The following is a 25,035-nucleotide window of genomic DNA, read 5'->3' as shown; positions in this document are numbered from 1 at the left end:
CCTCACTCTCTAAGAGCTGTTCGGCAGCTACTGTGCGATGACATGGTGCATTATCGTCCATGAAAAGGAACTGCGGACCCATAGCGCCTCTAAAAAGACGCACATATGGAAGAAGAATCTCGTTACAATAACGGGTCCCGTTGACTGAACTTGCGTCGAAGATGTGAAGGTCTGTACAACTACCAAGCATGATGCCTCCCCTAACGAGAACACCACGACCTCCAGAGCTGTCCCTTTCAATGATGTTCGAGGGATGATTGCAGCTTCCGCGCTCTCTCCAGATGCGTATGCGATGAGAATCGCTACCGAGACTGAATCTGCTCTCATCTGTAAAGAGTACTCGTCCCCATTCATTGTCTCTCCAATTCCGGTGTTCTCGGCACCACAGAGAACGCCTTCTCTGATGGGCAGGCGTTAGAGGTACACACCGTATAGGGCGTCGTGCAAACAGACCACCGCCGTGCAGTCTTCTGGCCACGGTAAAACGCGATATATGTCGTACAGTCGCCTGTGTCGTGTGTCTAGCGATTTCTCCCGCTGTCTGCCGCCTGTTTCTTTTGACCTGTAAGACAATATACCGGTCATATGCGGGAGTGGTTCCTCGTGGACGACCACTACTGAACCCCCGGATAGCTGTTCCTGTAGTTTGAAATTGTCTCCAAAGTCGTGAAACGATGATGTGAGCAATTCCGAACTCTGCAGCCTCACTTGTCACACTACGGCCTTCCTCCAACTTCCCAATGATTCGACCTCGGGTAAAAGCATCCAGATGTCGTCTAACAGATTGATTATTCGCCATTTCTCGCTGAGGCAGCAACTCGGTGTGATTTTAACTGCTATACGGCGTGGAATCTCTTTGCTAGAAATACTGATCTTACACCGACAACATGTTTTATACTATTCAGACACTCCCCCATTACGTCTGCCTGCATATCTGCTCATGTGCTACCGTACATCACTTTACTTAATCTCCTGATTGGTCTTTCTGTCCGCTCTGCCTCTTCGTTCAGCTGATATGCTAATTTTTTTGACTTCGTCCTTAATTTTTGCATACCAGTGTATACAGGCGAACCAAATGACCTTTTATTTCCTACTACGGGCAAAGCCGTGCGGGTACTACTAGTATGAAATAAGTTGCAATATGTAGCACGGATTTAATTCCTTTTTATTATTAATAAATGTTTTGTAAAACAATTAAAGTTTCAAATGTGTGTTGATTAATTTTATTTTAATTTAAATGTGAGTTTTTTTAACCGACTTAAAAAAACGAGGTTATGATTTTGGCTTACGGCTTTTTACGTGTGTTTTCGTATAATTTCATGAATACTGGACTGATTTGAAAAATTCTTTTCTTGTTTGGAAGGGTATGCTTCCCAGATGGTCCCATGTTAATTTTGTCTGGATCTGTTGAGGGTTCTCGGAGAAATCTAAGAAACTTTAAATTTCACACGTTGTGGCTACGTAGACCAGCTTTCGTCACTGCGCGTTCCGTCACAGGAGGTCACGTGGTTTTGGCGTGAACGGTGCATTTTTCGACGGAGGTATCTTGTTTTGAACAATACGTACATAATTCTCTCGCATTCCAGTTGTAATTAAAAGAGCTGAGACTCAAAAAAAAAAAAAAAATGTTTGTCTGTTCAGTTGCACTCACCGTTATTTTTTTCCGCTAAAAACAACTTGATGTTAAATCTTTATTCCATTTTATTTGAGGGGAACTGAAATGGAGTGCAATTTCTAAAGCCTTAAACATTTTTGTTTTTCATATTATATTTCTTATTAAATTAAATAATTACTTGTATTCAATTATTGCATATACCTTGTTTTTACAGTAATTCAACGGTTTGACACAGAAACTCAATTAGAGCAATAGTTTTAAAAAAAATTTGGAGAGAAGGGCTGGTGAGGGAGGATACTTATATTTAAAATAATGTTAGATATCTCAAACATGCAATACTTTTGACGTATGAACTGACACTGATCAACAATACTGCTGTTAAAAAAAAAAAAAAAAAAAAAAAACTCCTTCGCTCCCCCTAACCCCTCCGAATGATATCTAGACCTTATTGGTTTGATGAGGGAGGTGAAGTCTGCTATCCAGGGAAGATCAGGTCAAAGAAGGGGAAAGAAGAACGGGGAAAAAGCCAGAGGATTACATTCAGTTTTGGTTACAACTAGTGATTGCAACACCGGTATACCGAATGACCGATATTTGAAGCTACTTTGCAATTTTGAAATACCGGTATTTGCTTGGGAAAATAACGGTATTTTTGGTATTTGCAAAAACAATAAATAGTTTTTAATTAAAGAGTTGTCAATTTAAGTAATTAGATATCTACTGTTATTTTAAATATACATTTCTTTTTCGATGAGATGGTACTAAAATCATTCTATTGTAACAAAAATTTGACTTCACAAAAGCCCGAATTTATAGAATATCAATGAGTAAAAGTAGCGGAAAGATTACAAAATAATATTTTCATCACCAGATGGTGTGATGAATCGCACTTTTGTGAGTTTATGTGAACCACGTTTTTATTTTCTCCATTTCCTTGACTTGCTCTCTTGTGAAAATTAATTTTAAGTGTAATAAGAATGCTTCTGTGCTATGGACAATTTATTCCAACCTTTAATTGCAGCAATTGGGGCCGTGGTAGCCCGATCGGTAGAGTGTCGGATTTGGGGCCGGAGGGTCCTGAGCTCGAACCTCGATGGTCGAAGACCCACCGTCGTCATTAAAGGGGACTGGGCGACGTTAAATATGCTCGTGGTCTCAATGTCCTCCAAGTGAAACGATACCTCTGGGGTGCTAGCACCAGGTAGCTATTAGCTCCTGGACTAGTTCCAAATTCTCATTAACTGTTCGATCCGGTGATGGTGCTGCCATCTATCGGTATATAAAGAAACGGAGGCAAAGCACTTAGTATGCATTCCTCGACATAAATACAGTTGTAGTCTGTTGTGACTCTGAATAAGAATAGGAATTGCAGCAATTCTTTATCATTAATTTTTTGAGCAATCACGATTGCTTATTGTTCTCACTTGACTGTTTTGATGTCCTATGATTTTATTTTCCTCCTACCTCTCTCTGGAGCACCACCGTCGCGTCGGCCGGCCGCCTCATGATACTTCTCCTCTAGCGAAAACCGTCTCCAGGTTTCGTACATATTCTACAGTCATACGCATTCATACACACACCTACACACACACACACACACACACACACGCACACACACGAACACACACACCTACACATATACACAACATAAACATACCCCCACACACACAAACATACAACTACTCACACACACACAAAAACACACATGCCTACACACATACACATCCCCTCCACACCCACAAACAAGCATACCCCCTCCCACACACAAACACGCACATCTACATACACACTCTCTTGATTTCGAAAAACATAATTTGAATTTAAGATGTCAATGTTCAAATTAATCTTTTTTTACATAATATTTTTTTTTGCCTCAACTGTACTGAACTTTGTGAAAACCTTTTTCTCGCTATATAGTATGACAAACAATAATTTGTTGTCACCGGTATTAGTGTGCTGTTCTTTCTCGCTATTTAGTTTTATACTAAGCGAGATGCTATTTATAACGCCTTTAACATGTAAAAAAAGGTAAGGAATAATCAGTTGGAAATATATTTTCAGATATTTACATAATTGTAAAGAATTTCGAAATGTCAATAAAAGCAAACACAAACCTCTTCTGACCAAGAGGAAATGGTTGAGGATGATGTTAAAACTGAAAAAGAATTGTCGCTTGAAGAAGAGTAACAATTAACTATAAATAATAATGATAAAAAAAAATATCCTTAATACAAAAGAAGCACCCACACACTCAAAACTGGTTTTTTCCAAACTAGCTAGTTAAAGACCAAATTATTTGAAAATGTAGGACTTCCACTCAACTACAAGAGGTGTATTGCGCACTATTAACTGTCTCACCGGCCTGCGTGAATTCAGAAAGGATATTTTCAACTGCAGGAAATATTTAACTTAAATGATAGTTCCAAGCTTAGAGACAGTTCAATAGATGCATTATGCTTCTTACTGCTATTGATTTTTTGTTATGACTTTTGTTCCTTCATTTTATATTTGTTCACAATAAATAAATGATGCTTTTTTTTTGCAAAAAATAATAAAATGTGGCAATGAAACATTATATATTTTGGGAAATTTCTAATACCGGTAGTAATATCGCTATTCCGGTATCACGTTTAAAAAATCCCGAATATTGGTATTGCATTTTTGGTCCAGTATTGCACTCCCTTGTTACAACATGAGTTTTCGATAAGTTACATTCCATTGATGAAAACAGTTTGCATATATTTACAATTTAACTACTGTTTAAAGCTTTAATTATTTTCTTTGATGACGTACGTTGCGAAAAAAACCTTAAACAACGCATATATCAATAATATAATAATACGTAAGACATGAATTTCTTTTAAAAAAACAAAAAAAATGTTGTTAAGTCTCACAGGAGAACACTTTCCTGCGTTTTCCACACCCTGCCTTTTTGTTCCTACATTCCCTCTTCCCAGCGATACGTTCGCCGTTTCAAGGAACCCCCAGCTTTCTATATCTGATCAGAGTCGATGTCCGTGGATATTAGCGGCGGAAGCGCCCTCCCGCGGCGAGCCGGTACATGCGGACTGGTCTCTTTAACTTAGGCTCCTCTGAGTGATTTAGTATTCGGTAGGAAATCGAAGAAAGTAGGACTGTTCCGCGTTCCGTCTTAAACTTGTACCAGTTGATCTCGCTGGCTTCTGGAAATTGCTTTTATTCTTCTACGAGCTTAGAGATCAAGGGAGGATGAAATAGGAATAGAAAAATATTTGGAGTTTTCTGCATAGGATGGAGAAGAAAACTTATTGCAAATGAATATTTTCTGCAATTGAATGTAATATTCAATCAGATGCGATTTTATTTTGTGACTTTTATGCGTGCAAAAAATAAGTTCATTATTTGACGGTAAAATAATTTTTATTCAGGACTGAAGAAATATAGTTAAAAATTAAAACTGTTTCTTGAATAAACAATAAGTCTATTCGGAATGTTTTATTTATAACATAACGAGAAATCATTTGTGGCACTGGATATGTTGAAAGAGAAATGCTTCATATTTTCGTTGTAAACTAGTTATTGCAGTATTCTTGATTCTAATATATTTTCCTTTTTCTTCTTAAACAATCATTTTGCTTTGGTATTATAATTAAACTGTTAATTATGTGCTTCAAGTTTTTTAGCAGTAAACTCGTTTTTATAGCATCTCGTACTGCAAAATAAAATATTCTCTTAATTTTGAAATCAAGAAGTTTGAAATATTTTACCTCCTTTGTTTGTTTTTGGAGGGCTGTAAAATAGGGAGAGCAAAGAAAAATGAAAGCTTTCAGCAAATTTCATAAAAGAACTTCATAACTCAACAATTTCTACAACGCTATTTTACTTGCAACTCAATTTATCTGAAAATAAGTATTGTATTTTTACCGGCAGAGTAAATGTGGAAAAAATTTAGTAATATGTGAACATCAACTAAATTTACTGATGCTATCTGTTGAACAGTAGAACGTGATTTTATTTACTGTATTGTATTTTTAGCTTTCCACGCACAAAACAGGAGCTAAATAACCAGAGTGCCTTTAGGAAAACGATTAAAAATCATCTGTTGTCTTACAAGCAGGAAGGAAATTCATTAACAGCACATTTCCACTCATATCAAGTTACATATTCATATTTTTTAAACTGCCTTTCATTATCTAAGACTAATAAAACTGACGAAGAATTATTGATACTGTACAAAAAATATCTATTCACCGAAGCAATACACAGACAGTAAATATTTGAATCTCTCTTTGAATTATTTGAATTATCCTGCGCTTGTATGAATTTACAACAAGTGACGATGATGGCAACAAGAATAAGAAGGACAAGTTATGCGCAAATATATTTATTTTCTACTGCATTCATCATTTCACAGAGTTATGACGTCATTATGGCAATATCTCCTTGCGTGAACTGTGAAGAGCTGCATGTAAAACTGGGAGAAAACCTACCGGAACAAATAATGGTAAGTTGATTTAAAGATTTAACTAACTAGTTTTTTTTTCTTTTCTGAAAGAAAAACGTTGAGAAATATACATTCTTATTTGTAATATTACTCGAGATTTCAGATAACGTGCAATATTATTTTCTAAATTTAAAATGCAAAAATAATTTTCTTCATCATACTTAAAATTGTATCTTTTACTGATTTCTGTCGATAATGAATACGGACTTACATTGAGTGTCAAGTAGAATGTGATGTATAAACTTTACTTTTGTAGAGAGTACTCTGTTCAAAAGTATCTTAAAATAAAATCGTCAATTAAAAGAAATATGCTATTTTTTACTGGAACTCATGTTTTTTTATTCAAAGGTTTTTTTTTTTCTGTGTGTGAAGTAGAAAAATTTCTTGAAGAATATTCACTAATATGTATCTTACATTTTTTACTTGAGCGAAAATCCTGACATAATTAAAAAGTAATATACATTTTTTAAAACATTTATATCTAGTACCTGAATCATGAAGATTAGATGAAATTTACTTAAACGTAACGTATTTAGTTGATGTAAAAATATTTCCTTTCATACTGAGTTTTTTTAGCAGCAAGAAAAAAATTGGTCAACTCAAAATGTGTTTAACGCAAATTTGTTTTTGGGACCCTTTTAAAAAAGGTTTCGGAGCAAAAAAATAACGTTTGTAGTAGCAATATAATTTTGTTAAACATCGCTTTAGGAATATTTTTTGTTTTAATAAAATATATTTCTATAGACAAATCCATAGAGCTATATACTCTGTGAAGCTAATGGGGAAACATTCAAAAATTGTATGAAGGAAAAAAAGTGCTTTATTCGGTAAAAAATGAGAAACTATGATTTTCATGGTAACGTAAATAACGAAAAAAAAAAAAAAAACTTGCGTAAGAGTGTAAAATATTGTATGAATACAATGCATAAAGGTTCTGCAATTATCGAGTAAACATAGGAATTCTTGCCTCATAAAAAAATTTTCGGAAATAATTTCATGTGTAATAAACCTTTCCATCAAAGAATAGATTGTTATTATTTTTCAAATTTACGTTTAAAAAATATCGCTTAATAAGTTATTTATAAAATTGCATTGAGTAATAATAGTATATTATGAATAGTATGTATTCAGAAATAATTAAATTTTGTAAAATGTATTTGGCTTCAGCGAAACTAGTAACTATTTCGATAATTTTTCTCTAGTCACAAAATCTGTCTTCTTCTGAAAAAAAAATATTTATGACTCAGCAATTAAAAGACATTAATCCATTATTTAAAGACAATTTGTATTTAACATGATTTTTTATCTTTTGTGTTCTATATATCTTTTGTCTTAGTAAATATTTCAACTGCATAACTAAGTTAAAAGGTTTTTTTAAGTACTAAGGTAAAACAAACATTTTAATGCTGAAGCGTAAATATATATGCTTTTGAAATACATTCAGAGCAAAATGTTAAAAGCATTATCAAAAGCATTTCATAAAACAATTAAAAAAAAAAAAACAAGCAATACATGTTTAAAAACCATATAGTTGATACTATAGGTTGTTACCAATAAAGAAAAAATAGTGAATATGTTCTGTGATCTCTACTTGAAGAGGTAATATTTTTGGGAAATACTACTTAAAAATTATTATTTTTTCGTTAAAAAGGAAAGAAAAAAACTCTGCGTTTGTATTTAACAAAACACAGATGCATAAATAAATGAATGCACGGAAACACATTCTTCTTTTTTAATTAAACAAATTGCATTCATACTATCTTTAGGATATATGCCTCATCTAACATTCTCTAATTTTTTCATCGAACTTTATTTCGTGTTTATTTCTTTGCCTACCTTGATAAGTCAACAATTACATTATATTTTTCCCATTTTTAAATTCTCCAAAAATATGTATTTTAAACATATTTGAATTCACATAAAAATTTGCTCAGGTTATATCGCAATTTTATATAAATATTTGACAATAATGCGCAAAACATAGCATATTAAACACCAAAATAATAACTATTAAGATTTATCAGTGACAAAACCTTTTTAAATCGAGGTTTGCTTGTGTATGTTTTTATTTTCTTTCACTTTATATACCCACATTTTTAAATTGTTTTCTGGTGGCCCTTTACCAGATTAATTGTTACTTTAACAATTAAACTGATTATCAAAGCCCTAAATAATGTCCAATTGAAGATACTTTTATTTGAAAGTCATGCATATTATAGTAAACACAATATGATGAAAATTAATCCAGCTCGAAAAATATCGTAAGAAATAAAAAAAAAACTCTGAGAAATATCATTATTGAGCAATCAGATTGCTTATTGTTCTTACTTGACAGTTTTGATGTTCCTATGATTTTATTTCCCCGCCTCCCTCTGCAGCACCACCGTCGACCGACCTCACGATGCTGCTCCTCTAGCGAAAACAGTCTCCAGGTTGCGTCCATTACCTACACACGCACATACATACACAACTACACACACATACACAAACAGTCATGCCTGCACACACACACACACACTCGTGATTACGAAAAACATAATTTGAATTCCAGATGTCAAAATTCAAATTATTATTATTATTATTTTTAATATTCTCCTCAGTTGTGATTTCACTTAATTCTTAAAGCACTTCCATTTTTTAATATGTAATGGTTATTCTCCAACATACTCGAATGCCCTTCAAATATTTCAAACGAAACTCGTGCTATGAATTTCATATGACACCGCGTAAAATAACTAAACTAGTCGATACTTTTTTTAAAACAAAATCTGAGAACTCGTACACTTTACTTCAAAAACTTAAGACAACATTGTTTCCTCAAAACTAAACTTCAACGGATACTTTTAAAGAAAATGCGGTGGAATATTTCCGTGCGTGCTGCTAGTCGTTAGAGATATTACGTAACTTCTTGAAAAGCTTTCCAGTTTCAAAACTTGCGGAATGTTTTATTTTCGGCTTTTCTAAGAAATTAAGATACTATTAAATATTTCGTACTGCAAGAATGTTACATTCGTTGCTTTATTATTTAATCTAGTTTAGATGTGCATAGTCAGCATTTCGATGGTCTCATAGAGTTCTAAATGCATTTTTTTAGAAATATTTTGTGAATTCCAAGAATAAAATTTAGTGTATAGGATTATATTTTTTCAACTGTTTTTCCTGAGTTGGTAGCGTAGAAATGTTGTTACATGTTTTAAAAATACCTGTTTGTAAATGTACTTCCTATTTCAAAAATACAAACTGCATCAGAACCTGTTTATCAAAGTATTAAAATATTTAGTTAAATGCTGAAACAATTGGACGCAATCTGCTTTTTTTTTTGCATCACAGCTTTGTTCTTTCCTTGTAAAAATTATGCCCAAGTTTGCATTAACTAGTAATAATTTCTTTTAATTTATAAATAAGTGATTGCAATACTGATAAACAAGAAGAGCAAAAACTGATATTTAATGCTACTTTTAATCTTGTAAAATGGAAATTTTAAAAAAAAAACATCAATACTAACTGCATTAAAGGAAAATATTAATATGTTTTATTGAAGTGTTTTTAATTTAACTTGCTAAATATTTACTCTCATTTGAAACTTGTATTTTTTCATTTATAAAACAGTCCAAAACCAATTATTTTGTAACTAATTTTCTCAAATCAGTGCAAGAAATAGTATCGGGTATTTACATGAGTATATAGTGTTTAAAATCGCTTTTTCACTTAAAAAAATATTTTACAATTATATTTATTCGTCACATCAATGCCATTTCTTTTTTTTTCTTCTGTGGGAACGCTGTAATGATTCATTTTTACATTTCCTCTTCGATTACTAGTATCAGGCCTTATTATTTTTCACCTTATTTGATTATAATTAAATTCTAACTTTTGCTCCTGCAATTTATTTGTCTTCAAAAAAAAAAAAAACACTTAGTTTTTTGGCTAATGCCTTTTTTTGAATAAAACTGCGAAATAAAGCTAAGAAACGAAATTTTTTGTTGTTTCTCTCTGAACACTCGTCGAAATATGCTTGTTTTCCACCGTCATATTAAAAAAAAAAGATGTGTAACCGAAATTTCATCTTTGGTCCGGTAATGAAATCTTTATTTAACTTTAGTGCATATTTTTAACACTAATAATTTTTAGTCAGAAGAGAGCACAATCGCAAATGTAACAGTTAATGAATTTCAGTTTTTTATATGTATTGTTTACTTTTAAAATGTTACTACTTTACTTTCATTATTTCAAAGCGCGAAAATATTTTACGAACTAATTACGTGTACAAAAAGCGACACAAGTACATGCCCTTGAGCACGAAAGGGACATTCTTTGAATAAATGTCCTAATAAGTGAAACGCAATTTATTTTAGGTCCTGATTAGCAGCCAATTAAGAATTCAAGATAAATCCTGCGCAAAGTATTCTCATCTCAAACTAATCACGTAAACCGGATTACATTGTTTTGATCGAGATAAAGATCTCGTTGGAATTTACTGTGACGTCTGCTTCAAGATTAATATGTAAGCTTTTAAGACCACATAAGACGCGGACTGTGACACCATAAACCTCTTAATTAACGCGACACTGTTCGGAATGGTATTGAACAATGCACTTTTTGATTCGATTACATAGTCTTGAAAGTATTGAATTGCGGCACAGGTAAAGCAATTGTTTTGTATGTTGGAAAACATTTACTAAAGGTTACGATTCTTTTTGCAAAAGATCTTAACGGATTTATCATTGTGGATTATTGACGGATCTGTAAATGTTCTTTCAAGTGTTTTTTCACTTCGTCTTTAAAATTAGAAAAAAAAGTATTGTTTTTTTTAATCTGTTTTTTTTTTTTATTTTTTATTTTTTTACGGAAATTATTTCTATTTTTCCTATAAAATATTCCTTTAAAACTCACCATTAAACGGTATTTTAACACTAGAATTGCGGAAAGTTCTTTTGACTTCAAGCGAACTTGTTTTACAAACTGCCTTTCTACATTTTCATCAAAAGCTTAATCTTTCTTTGAATTCTCCTAATTCATCGTGCTTTTCTTAAGAGCTACTTGTAATTTATTTTCTTCGGTTCATAATTCATCAAAGGTTTCTTTAAATACCTTGTATTAAAAAAATCTATGTAACTCCTAAAATAGAAAAACATGATTTTTATTTGAAAGAGAAATAAGAAAAACTTAAGCTCAAATTTTCGATAATGATTTACAATTTTGCGAAGATAAGTTCTTCTTTGAAATGTAAAATATTTGGAAGTCATTTTTTTCTATTAACAAAAATTCGTAATTTAATTAAAATACACAATTTATATTTCACACCAAGTAAACATTATTTTGCTATTGGGCTAATTATAATGTTCAGTTCATTAATATTGCATACCCAATAAACATTACGCAGTTATATCTTGATGCTTTATTTACATTAATCAACGGCTGCTGAATCAAACAACACAAATAATGTTACAGAAAGGGAATGCTGATATTCATAACAAATCTTTGTTGAAAATTAATGGTTGTTTTTTGAAACAACAACTTTGTTGCATTTAACATCCCCTAATACGTAAAATGTATGTTCTTATGCTTCTTCGAGTAACTAGAACTTAAAGTTTTTTTTTTTTTTTTGATCGATTTTAATTTAATTAAAAAATCGGCTAGTATGTTTTCAGCGTTTTCATTTTGATACAAGGAATCAAACCAGCTTACAGCCTTAATGCATAAAACAACAAAGTTGTTATTTGCATTTTCACGCCTCCTCTATTTCCCCATCAGATTTAAAAAAAAAAAAAACTTCGGTTCACATTTTATTGGTTGTCCATTTACATCACTTTGTATGATGACTAATGATATTTGTTCTAGTGACTGACATCACCTCTGTATACTACCGTGGGCAGGTGAACGGCAGTATCTGCAGAATTGAATTTTCGAGATATTTCAAGAAATGTGTGTCGGATTCAATACTAACAATAGGGAAATGTTGGACTCAGACGATTCTTTTTGTGCCATTTTTCGGCGGAAACCAAATAAGCAAGCTTGTGCAACAAAGCTAATGCACAACAGATGACAAAAAGTGCAAGAAAATGAAAAATGAATATTTTGCAGTTACTGCTCTTTACTCGCCCCCGGCATTATAAATCGAGGTTGTTTATTTCTAGCGTTTTTCTTTAAGATTACCAGAAATTAACCAACCAAGTGTTTTCGACACTCAACTTTGAAACAAGTTAAACTTAGTAAGACTGCACTTTGCAAAAATCTTAAGCTTAATGCTATCAAATGGTTATCCAAATGCTTACATTATCTTCATTAATCTTCATCATCTTATATTATATTATCTTCAATAATCTGAGTCAAAGGCACTAAAAAACTCAACAACGTGTAATGTTTGAAGAAACGAAGTCAATTTTGAACTATCTATCTTTAAGCCTTTAAGCTAGGGCTAAGGCGGAACAATATTGATATGTTGCAAGGGAAAAAACTTTAGTACATAACATAATTTGTGCTGAAAATTTGCAAATTATGAAACATTACATATTTTAGCTACACTCATAGACATTATTATCAACCCTATTATCAACACACATGCCCAAAGATGAAGATCATTAATTTCGAAAGAATAATATACACATGTATATTGCATGAACGTTGTCCTAAATTGTTAGACGCAGTTAAAATATAAGCAGAAAAATAAAAATCGGAAATGCGTTTCAACGAGAAACCGTAGTCGTAGGTTTGCAATGAGTTAAGGTAAATGATTAACTGTAGCATTAAAATAGAGAACAAAGAAGCGTCTGTACTAGAAATGCAAAGGGCTGAACTACTTTAGTTTCCATGTTTTTAATCAATAATAATATTTCAGAAAATAGGACATTGGTGGATTGTTTTCTAAAGGAAAACTGAACAACTACGCTCATGAGTCTTACTTTTGAATATTTTCTGAATAGTCAATAGATAAAGCTATCATAATATTCAGTGCTATATCGAGCATTACTCCTGACATATCTGAAGCAGTGAAAAGATATACGGACAGCACATTGTCTGTATATTTACCCTTATCTGTCGTTTGTTTCTTTTTGGAGCACCAGAGGGTGCCGAGGAGAAATAAATGGTTATAAATGTAGGTGCATTAGGATGTTTAATGTTCTACTTCCTCATTTTGTTTGCGATGTTTTTATACTACGTTGAAAACAGTAATTTACGAAACATATTTGATTGAATCATTTTTTCAGTACTTTAGGCAATAGTATCCCCCTTAAAGGAATATCAAAATTAATGTCATTTCCTTGTTGTTTATATTTTTATTTCAAGTTAAACGCGAAGGATTACTTTCATTTTGGAAAATTATGTTGAAACTAATTTATAACGCAGCACATGTAAACGTAAAAAAAATCAAACAATTTTCAAATGATATTGGAAACGTTTTTTGGGAGTAACTCAAATATGATATAACCAAATAATCTTGACTTAATGGATAACATCAAAAAAAAAAAAAAAAAAAGAAAAGAAACGAATTGTATTGCATTATATTATAACTACCTGGCAGGGGTCATGGAATGAACGCATCAATTTCTGCCATCCTATATAGGAATCATAAGGCTTTGCATTGAACGCTGTTATAGAAAAAAACACTTTATTCTCCCATTTTATTTCCTACTTTATTTAAAAATTTGTGGTTTATTTTTAAACAGTTCAGCAAAACTAAACATTAGTATTAACGACGAAACCTGACATTAAAAGGAGGGTTTGTTTCGAAGAATAATAATGGCACTTAACTTTTGACGTAAAACATGTAGATAAATGAAGAAATATTCTTTGTTTTTTCAAACGCATATTGTTTTCTTTTATTTATTTATTTTTTTAATAGTTATAACGAATTTTAGCTCATATAAATCCTTCACTAAAATTTCATTTGCGTTGAACAAATTTTACTGCGAAAATTTTTGACCTGGAACGAGCATTTGAAAAATGATTTGGTTTGCCTTTTTCTTAACCTTTTTTTTCCGTTGCAATATTTCATCAACATTTTTCTTATTTAGTCTTCTTATTACTTTCATTCGTCTATCGGCTTATTTAATTTTAACTAGTAGTCTTTACGGTATTTTTCTTCGTTACTTCTGTTTTTTTATGCCTTTTTGTTTTATTTCTCGCTTATTTGAATTGCTTAAAAAATTTTGCGCACATGCTGTCATTTTATCATGCAATTACTTTACGTTTCAAAGAAAAAATCCTATACTTTTAAGAATTCATTCCTTTTCTTCTGCTTGGATTATTTATTTATTTATTTATTTACAACATTTTTTCAACGTTGTGTATCTTTCTCTGCACTTTTTCTAAAATTCTATGTCTTGAATGCTATTGAATCATTGCTTTTATGCTCTGATTTTATTATCAAACCATTCCATTGTTTTCTGTTCGTTTCAGTTGTCTTTTAGAGCTTGTTATTTTTAGTTCAAATTGTCACAAAAATTAAAAAAAAAGAAAAGAAGGCTCAATGCATCTCAAAAATATTGCAAAGAACTCAAAAATATTTCAGACGATCAAATAAATATTGAAAAATTAAAAATTGGAAAGTAGGGTTTCTAGAAGTTGAAGATGTTTGTCTATCCGTCGGTCAACCCGTCCATCAGTAAATCAGTCAGTCGGCTCTTCAGTCTGTTCGTGTGTCCCCTCTAACAACACTTGAGTGAGTAGTCCGATTCAAAAAAGTTTTGTTCAAAAGATATCGGCATGCACACCTTATTCCCATATCTTACCACTTGATAGGAACAATTTTTCGTTCAACTTTAAACACTTAAAAATAAAAAAATTCCTTAACATTAGCGCTACGGGAAACTTTAAAATCAATAGACGGTGGATTTGCTTCCTTCTGGATGATTCTCGAAAAATTGTCCCATGTGCAACTCTAAGTTTTCTTTATTTTATTCAAGTAACTATTAATTAAATATGGGATAAACTGTTATGCTTTGATAGTATATTAAAGCATGTACTATTACCCATCAGCATTATTTTTGAAGGCTTTGGTTAGCTCGAAAAAATAAAGAACTTAACGTTACGCAGTGGGCCATGTTTTCGAGAATATCCCTAGAAACTATCCTGGAAACTCTGCCAGAAGTCTTTTTTTTTTGTTTTTTGTTTTTTTGAGAAGGATTTGAAAATCATCGTCACGTTTCGTTGAATGACAGAAATATTGTCAATTCTCTTTTCTCTTAAAGACAGTTTGAATCGTGGGAATATAAAGAAGTCTGAAGGATTGAGATCTGGCGAGTAAGGTGAGTTTTTATTTCGGTGTCTTGCCAAGCTTGATGTAAAACTTTAAACTGATTTTTTTGTTCACTCATTCTCCTGGTATCAGTTCAGAAACAACGCAATAAGCAAGCTATTTGTAAAACAAGTCTTACACGGAACACGAATGACGCTCAATTGAACAAGGGTGGGGGGAGGTGATGGTCAATATGAACACTACGGAGGCGCAGCGGGTTTTTTTTTTTTTTTTTTTTTTTTCAACTTTGTTACCAGTTCGGCCGTTCCGACTTCATTTACTGAACTGTTATCATAGGTTGTATAATGTATATGATGGTAGCATGAATAGTTCGCCGCACCCCACGCATCTGCAAAATGCATCCCAAGATGCATAGGCTCCCACTTTGGGAACCAATCCTCTGAAGAATATTTATTCATTTATTTAACTTTTTGTAACAGGGGAAAAATAAAATCCGGGAGCTTTATTTTTACCTAAAAGAAAGAACTGCAGTCGCTTTAGTTTTTATAAAATGTACTTACTTGTATTTGGATGTGATTTTTATTTAATCCATTTATTCATTTATTTTCTCTTTGTTTATTTGTGTATTTATTTATTTTTAAAATAATTAGAGGAATAGAATTGTTTTTATTGGTTGCATTGTTTAAAAGGTGTTAACACATTTTTCACTTATTTATTTATTTCTCACTTATCTACTTCATCAGATGAATAATTTTCGCTAAAGAAAAAATCTCTAAGTGTAAAAACGGTACGTTTGACATAATTTGCAAGCTTTTTCATTACAACGCTGTTTTACCAGTATTTAATTTTCTTACAGAGACTTGCATGAGTTAGTTTAGTTTAAAATAGTAACCGTTTGACTTTTAACCTTTTTATATTAAATATAGTAGCACTATATTATTTTATGTTTCCAAAAACCTCGGAAATTGAAAAATCTTCGATGTGCATTTATAGTTCTATGACCATTTTGAAGATAGCACCATGCTCATTCAATATTCAATTCTTCAGAACAGTTGGAGTGTATTTGGGTTCACCAAAAGGATTAAATATATCAATGCTTAAGTTCAAAACTAAATTTAAAAATTAAAATAAAACGCAGTGAGAAAACTACAAATGCTATGAAAATTTTATTCATAAACTAGATACATTTTGGCATTTCGCCAAAGTTATCTTTTTCTTTTGTTTCACCTTTGGTTTTCCCTTAAGAACGTCCCCAGCAAAATCAAACTCTAGACCGTATTGCATTACTAATATCGTTTTGAGTAATTATGAGCTTAAAATCAGAAAAAAGATTTAATGTACTATGATTGATAGAGAAAATTCAAAGTAATATTTGTCGTTTTTATGCAACTTTCTACTTTTGAAAACACATTTTTAATCAAATACACATAACCTTGCTGTTGGAATAGGAAAGACAGCACGAAGAGCCAAATAAAAAGACACGCTTTTCATTAAAAGAACATAGCTTTAAAGGAATTATTTTTAAATATGCAAATTCCTCCGTAAAGGACACTTCATTAAGCATTCGTAGAAGAAAATTGCTCCCGAGACTTAAAACTTGTGCTGGCTTAATGAACATCAAATGTCGCTTCCTTTTTAAAACACGTTCAGAGAGTCCAGGTTGAAATTTCAGGAGACTAATGAACAGCAATCCTTTTTAGCTCTCAGGGAAGTAATCTTCACCGATATATTCAAATTAAGGACACGTGGAACATCTGGGTGGATAAATTGCAGTAATTTTTCTATTAGGATTTTAAATGCAAACGTTTCGATTGAAGTTTTGTGCCATGCTAAAAGTATAGTTTCACTAAAAATTTAGCTTTTAAACTAAATAAAAACTAAGGTTTTTTTCAGAACTGTTTTTACCTGTTTTAATTTTACGTGTATGTTTTTTTTATTAACTACAAAATATGAATAAAATATAAACAAAATAAAACAAGGTATCTATGTACAAGAGACACAAGGCACAAATGAAGTTTGAAAAAAAAAAAGAGTTAAAAAATAACCAACATCTGTTTCAAGCAGGGCTGCGGATTTGGAGTCTAAGAGTCAGAGTCGAACTGATTTTGTAGTAAAGGAGTCAGGAGTTGAAGGTTTAAAGGTCCAAGAGTTGGACTCGGTTATTTTTCCTCGAAGTCCAAAACTCTGTCTGTGCTTGCGGAGTCGGAGTCGGGCTGATTCCGGGGTAAAGGAGCCGAAGTCAAAAGTTTGAAAATATCCGGACTCGAAGCCGTATCAGTCATTCTCCCTCCGACTCCGAGGCCTTGTTTCAGGCTCTCAAAAGCAAGGTTCTTCATCAGTACCGAAAAAGAAGGAATGGTTCACGAACTAACGGTCAAGTGAACGAGAAAGACTAGACACAACCGTTCACTTTCTTTTACTTTACCGTTAGTTCAGACTTTGTGAACCATTCTTCCGCTTTATGCACTGATGAAGAGGCTCTTTTTGAATTCCTCGAAACAGCTTTTTGCTGAGTTGTTAACTCTCAATGATTTTATTTGTAATGTTATTCGCGTTGCCATATTTAATTCATTTCTTAGTGAGAAGTTTTTTGAATGCTTTTTTACATAAATTTCAAAACGTGTTACTAATTTATTTTGCAGAGGAAATCTTCCTGTGTACACTTAAGTAATTTTCCATTAGATTTAAATTAGATATCGAAGGTGGATTTGATGTTTTCAGAACGATACAATCGCATAAAAACATAAAAAATGCTTTTGATTAAGTTCGAAATGTATGCTCAGTAAAGATACGATTTTAGTAATACGCTCGACAAAGTTTTGAATAAATTAAGTGCATTTCATATCTGATTTCAAAAAGCATAAACACAAAATTCATTTCTAGATGTTGAAGAAATATTCATGAGCAACAAGTAGTTAAAAACCCTTTACGATACTCTTAAATAAAACTAATAATATGTAAAATTGCAATGTTGAAACTTCGTTTTGCATAAATCACTCAATTTAATTACATTTATTTGTAAATTTGTTTTAGGGTTTAGAAATAAGTCTTATTGCAGTTCTTTTAAAAAGAAATTACTTGTAGGGTCAAAATAAGTCCAGGAGAAAAGCTTTTAGTTCTTTTGTCCGTCTTTTTTCTTCTCCTCTTTTTTCATTGAATTTTCGGGAAATCAAAAGTTTATGAGAGCTGTTCTTTTCACATGTTTGAAAACAACTTTTAACCAACTAAATATGCCAACTTTAGAGACGTTTCACCGCCTTGGTTCGAAACAGTTAGACTTTCTGATTTCACCAACATTTTGTTATATATCGTCATATTTTAACTAAACTGGAGTCGGATAGACCGGGGTAAATTTACGCGGATTTTTTGAATGAGTTTTGTTTTTTAACTTATGTAATTTAGACATGATGATTTTTTAACGCAGTTAATCAAGCCAAGCTTTGTGTATTCAGTTGATCTCATATTGGTGTTTTTGACCGCAGGAACAATGTATAGGGATCCAAGTTTGTTGCGCAAACTTGCCTCGGGAACGAGGCAGCAGAATGAAGTGTTATTTCCTCACAAATACTTTCAGTAAGTTCAATATAAAATAGCGGCATCAATCTGTCATGACTGATGGCGTGCCAGTTATACCTCGTCTCGGAAAAAGTGCACTACGTAAAGGTACCCTATGAGCAAAAAAGCCCCGGTTACTCTAAGCACATTTTTCATTTTTTAAAAATTAATGCAAAGATACTCCTGGCACAGTTATCTTTACTAATAATAAACCGGAAAGTCTCTCTGTCTGGATGTCTGTAGGATGTGTGTGAAACGCATAGCGCCTAGACCGTTCGGCTGAGTTTCATGAAATTTGGCACAAAGATAGTTTGTAGCATGGGGTGTATTACTCGAAGCGATTTTTCGAAAATTTCATTTTATTCTTCTTCTATTTCAGTTTTAAGAACATTTTTCGGACCAAAATTACCATAAGATGGACGCGTAAATTACGAAATACTCATGACGTGGAATGGGAGAGCGAATGAACGTAGCCAATTGGCGAGAAATTCGTCATTCATTATTTGTAAATATACAGGTCAACCGAATGAGCTTTTAATTTTCAACTACTGTAAAAACCGTGCGGGTACCACTAGTATTTTTATAAAAACAATTTGATTTTGTTAATTTGCATGAGTGACGTGCAGGACATCTCAACCTCTTATACTTTGCTGAATAAGTTATATATTATTTTAGCTCTGATAACATAGTAATGAGGAAACAGATTGCAGTTTTTGAAATCTAAGGTTCCAATAAAAATGAAACATATCTCATTTGCTGAGAAGTAATAATTCAGGCCGTTCAAGAAAACATTATATAGGATCATTCCACAAAATAGCCGCCATTTCGTCCCACTCGTAACGCCTCATATAGTTCATTAAAACAAACAATTTTAAAAGATAACCGGCAAATATTTTGCTTAAGAAACTACACACTAGTGTGTGATTTATTAAGCAAGAAAACTGTGTTGAATAACTTTTTAAATTATTATTTTTAATGAAATTTACGAGTTACCACTTGCGAGACAAATAACCGTTTTCCGTGGAAAGGCCCTTTAGCGAAATTTTTAAACCTCAACAAATAAATAATTGCTTTTCTCGTAAATATACATATATATGCTGTTATGTCTTTTTTCAGAAAGTATTGAACATTGTTACTAAATGATTTTTTGAAACCTTTATTAATTATTTTGATAAACGAGTAATTATAAAACAACTACGGTAAAAGCTTCTTCTTAGTATTATTTTAATCGATTTTTTTTACGACGGAAATGTCTAACTTATGTAAAGACTTGGTTTTAAAGCAATTCAAAATGCTGTCATACCAATAATCATAATAACAGTTTGTTCTTTTCACATAAAATAAAACTGACAGAGTTATTTATGAAAAATGTTGTTTCTTATTGATGGGAAAAGTATTCGCCTAATCAAATTTAAATTGAAATACCATGCTACTACATCTAAACACAGTAACAGTAATTTTGGTAATTGAAAATTAAGTTTTAGTATTTGAATTGTTTGTTCAAAATAATTCAATTAATATTAAACAAGTCTGAAGGACAGTTAATCTATTTTGCATTGCAATTATTTTCTTTCACAACAATAAAGTACAAGTGTGTTATTAAACAACAAAACCAATCAAATTGATTTTGAAATGGCAAATATTATTTAAAAGTATAATTGAGTACATAATTCATATTTATTTAAGTATAAGTAACTTACGGATTTAGATAGATAAATTATAATCGTAGAGAAAATTAAAATTATTCTTTATGCAGATGAATATGCGGGTTGAATTCTCTGAATTAAAGTTGTTTGATTATCAAAAAAATCACCAATTAAATTTTAAACACCTCTTTAATTTTACATAATGCATATTTTCATTCGAATGCAAATAATTCTTGTGCAACATTTCTTATATATGTAATAAACAAATTTTTAGGTGTAATTTCGAAATCTATTTTGAGTTTTGAAATAACTCATAAACTGTGCAGAAATCGGGTCAAGTATCAAGTTACAATCATAAGATAGATAATGAATTTTAACCTTTTTATTACCTTGAATGATGTCTGTTGATCCCATTATCTAAGCTTAAATGTTCAATAAAAATAAGCTTTCATAAGGATATGCAAAATTTTCATATTCATTCATTCATTATCAAATCCCATTTTCTAAATTATACTAGAGAGAACAAAATATTATACCACTCACTGCCCAATTTATTTTTTCAGTAATTTTTTTTTGTTTAAACATTCTTTAGGGCTTGTTTCTGCTTGAAAAGATATTTTTTAATTTGCAGTATAGTCAATTTATATACGGAAAAAATTGTGTAACAGAAAAAAAAAATAATGGATATGAAAACAGAAATAGTTTAGACTAAAAACAGTGGACTTGCTTTCATCATTCTTTTCGTTCAGTTCCGAGTTGATTCATATGATTTCACAAATTTTTTCTTCTGTTAACTTGTAACATAAAAATCGTGAACTGTTTAAGCAATTCATTGCACTGTTGATAGTTTTTACTTTTGATAGTTTATTGTGTTTTTGAAGATTAAGTTATATTCGAGAAAATATTTAAATAATACGACACAAATTGTAAGAAAAATATCTTACAATTTGTTTTGACAAATTTTTTTGAAATTGGTATCGGTATAAATTGAAATAAAGAATTATAAAAAAATGTGGATAACAACATTTTCTTGAACACACTGTTAGCATATTCGCTACCTTCATCATTATTTTTGTGTTGCAATGATGTTTTTTCACAACATTTCTGCAATGTTTATGGGATTTTATATCTACCTACTTATTTCCAAAATGCTTGTAGAGCAAAATGATTAAAGCATTTATCTTTCTCGGACAAACAAGTGTACCAACAGCTGCAGGGGAAAGAAGCTTTTAAATAATTTTGTATTTCTTCGACAACCTCTTGAAAACTCTATCCAATATCTAACACACTTTACCGCTCACTTGATATCACCCACGTGTTTTTACAGCATCATTCAGTAATAGCATGGATTGAGGTGGTTTTGAAAAAAAAACATGTTTTTGACACTGGTTTTCGACCTGATAAGCTGCATTCATTCCAAAACGCGTTGTTGCAAAATATACCCACTAATAGTAATGTGAAATCTTAAGAGATTCAAAGTACATTGTTTAAATAGCAAACTTACAAGGTATTTTCATTTCTTGAATTAATAGATATTGGGCAGAAGCCGCTTACATGTGCAATTAGAGACATGAATATAATGCGTTAGCACAACTAACAGCGAACAACCAACTCAATGCAATGCGTACTTTGCTGAGAGGCGCATTTCTTCCCATAATGCAACAGTTCAATGACGCCACTTGGGTTCTTCCCGTAATGCAACAAGCTATAACGTTACGGAAAAACTAAAGCTTGAAAATTCATGCCATGAGATGGTTTTGATTGCTTCAAGTATGGATAACAAACCTTTTCAGTTAGTGAAAGTACTAACTGAAAATCATCAACTAGGAGTTAAGTCTTTACATCCAACATCAAACTGAACAATAATATATCTAGTAAATAATACTTCATATTTTTCATTTAAATGAGAAATATTATCCAAGCATTAACTGCATATGCGGACTTTTATTTTTATCTCTAAACAGCTTTAAAATACTATAATCACTTCCCAAATTCAAAGCTGTATGCATAGGGAAATGAAGAAAATTGTTTTAAATGCAAAATCTTTATAAAATAGGAAACATGCTATTTTAAATTTGCATCCATAAAGAACCAGACAATCATTAAACTTGTATCGTCCCAATTAAATCGGATTTATGTGATAAGTGACATTTGTGTCAGAAGTAACGCATAAGCTAGTAAATATCTGGATCGAGGCCAACCTATTTTGAAAAGAGCATTCAGTTGAGCAGAATATCCTTAAGCGATCGATAGAAGGAAGATCCGTTGGTCAACGGACATGGCAAAGTTAATTTGAATAGTGAATTCCTGAACGGTTAGCTTATGTTAAAGGATGCAGCTATGCATAGATAGTAGAATTTAGTCACTAATTTCAGAAATTTACGGAATTGTAATCTTATTAACTGAGTGTGAATTCAAGTTTCTGCCTCCATCATTAACAGTAAGCCTATTAAAGATTTTGGTAATTGCAATTTATATTTGTTACTTCAATTTCAGTTCAAAACTGAAGTAGTAAGTATCAAGTTGCATCAAGTTTTACTATCTGCAACAAATAACACTTAATATTAAGTAATATGAATTTTCAAGAATTTGTTGACTTATTAAAGTATTAGTTTCATTCAAATATTTAAGAAACTAATTTTTACTTCGGTTAATTAAAAAAACCTTTAAAAGACTTTGTTTATCTTCCAGATCAATTTTAATGATGCATATGTATACAAACGAAAACAGGTAAATAAAAAACCTAATAACTAAAATAATGGTCTAATGCAGGCAACAATCAAGGCTGCTTAAAACTGTGTTGTGTTTCACAACACAGTTTTAAGCAGCTTTGCCGCAGATTCACCTTTGATTAAATTGCTAAACAGCGAATGACTTGGAATAGCTCTCATATTGAAGTGCTTGAAAGCAATTCAAGTCTTCGCTGCGAAACAATTTTAACACGAGGGAATCTAAAGCGAAGCTATTTATGCCTATGAAGGTCGCAATGTTTTTTTAATAAACAGCTTTGTTGCAGATTCACTTATGATTGAATTGTTTAGCAGGGAATGCTTGGAATGTCTTGCATATTGAGGTACTTGTAAAGACTGTTAAGTCTTCACTGTGGAACAATTTAATCTCAGATGAATCTACGGTCCAGCTATTTTTGCACAAAGAGATGCTTTCAAGCAATTTAAAGATATACTGTATGAATATTTCAGTGTCTGCATCCGCTTTCACACACATTTCTTAGTAGTCCTCTGCAACGTTACTTTGGGAACAAAGAATATATTCTTCATTCTTTAACATCTTGTAAACGGCTTTTGTCGTCCCTTTTGCCCTTTAGTCGGCCTGGTGTCCTTGAGTACATTATGTCATGGTACCCTAAGAGGTCCCGGTTGCAATCCTAGCCGGTCGAAGATCCACCGTCTTCATTAATGGTGACGGAGAGATGATAAATATGCTCGTCATCACAAAGTTATCCAAGTAAAATGATACCTCTTTGGATTATGGAGGAAGGATTGATCGGTTTCTGGTCTGGATCAAAAAATCAGAGCTGCCTTCAATGTCTCATCCAACTGGAGAAAGCACAAACAATGGCAGGTACCGGAGAGCCTGGAGTGAAAAGTGAAAAATGATACTGTAAGAGGAGCTGAACCAATAGAGAGAATATTTATTTTGAGAATAAGATGAAAAACTACCAGACGATGTGTCCCTCTCATTCAATCCTGTGATCCATTCCATTTATCACGACGATTCTTTGAGGATCATTGATTTTTTTTAATTTATTTTTTTAAATATAATTCAGGTTACTTTATACAAAATATTTCCCACCAAAAAATAAATTAATAATAATAATAAACATGTTATATACAAAAATATATCTCTTTTTGTATTTGGGGGTCCAAAGGATTGTAATCTAGAAATCAAGCAAAATCCTTTTGACGTTTAGAAAAAAAAAAACTTTGCGTTATTTGAATGAGGTCTCGTGTGTATACGTACACTCCACGGCTGAAATGTCTAATGTCAACATCAAGTCATTCTTCGCGTCACTTGTACGTTTCGTGTTCCGTCTCTTTCATATTGCAATTTACAGGGTGACCAGTAATTAACACGCTGATGTTTAAAATTAATTTCTCGAAAACTACTAATTCAAAAAATTCTATTTAAATTCTAAAACAAACTTCAATACATATGGGAATTAGTTTGATGCATGTTCGATGTGTCTTTCATCTTTAGCTATAATATGGCACAAACGAATAGTGAAATTCTGCATGAATGGCTGAAGAATCAAAGTTTTAATGCTTTCAATACGGACTGAATCGCAGTTTTGGGTCACTGATGCTGTTGGGGGTTTCTAGCGTAAACGTTTTCTTTGATGTAACCGAACAAAAACTAATCGCAGGGGTTCAAATCAGGAGAATAGGGTGACCAATTAGTTCCTATATTTTAGATTTCGGGTGCCAAAATCTCCTCGTTAAAATGCTCTTCAAGCACATCAAGCACTTCATTGGAACGATGAGTTGGAGTGCAATTTTGCATGAACCACGTGCTTTCG

The 25,035-nt window shown here is 32.0% G+C and overlaps 1 protein-coding gene across 1 annotated transcript in view; it reads left to right on the top strand.

Moving 5' to 3' along the window:
• The first annotated feature begins 6,061 nt into the window (after positions 1-6,061).
• Positions 6,062-25,035, top strand: part of LOC129224897 (CCN family member 1-like) — a 100,067-nt gene continuing 81,093 nt past the window's right edge. Inside the window, exon 1 of the mRNA XM_054859443.1 lies at positions 6,062-6,098. Within this exon, the coding sequence (XP_054715418.1) occupies positions 6,096-6,098 (3 nt within the window). The 5' untranslated portion in view covers positions 6,062-6,095. The remainder of the gene's footprint in view (positions 6,099-25,035) is intronic.

The sequence above is a fragment of the Uloborus diversus genome, chromosome 6 (genome assembly GCF_026930045.1).
Source record: "Uloborus diversus isolate 005 chromosome 6, Udiv.v.3.1, whole genome shotgun sequence".
In the NCBI taxonomy this organism is placed as follows: Eukaryota; Metazoa; Arthropoda; class Arachnida; order Araneae; family Uloboridae; genus Uloborus; species Uloborus diversus.
The sequence above is the reverse complement of the archived record's forward strand: the minus strand, read 5'-3'. Positions and strand labels throughout refer to the sequence as shown.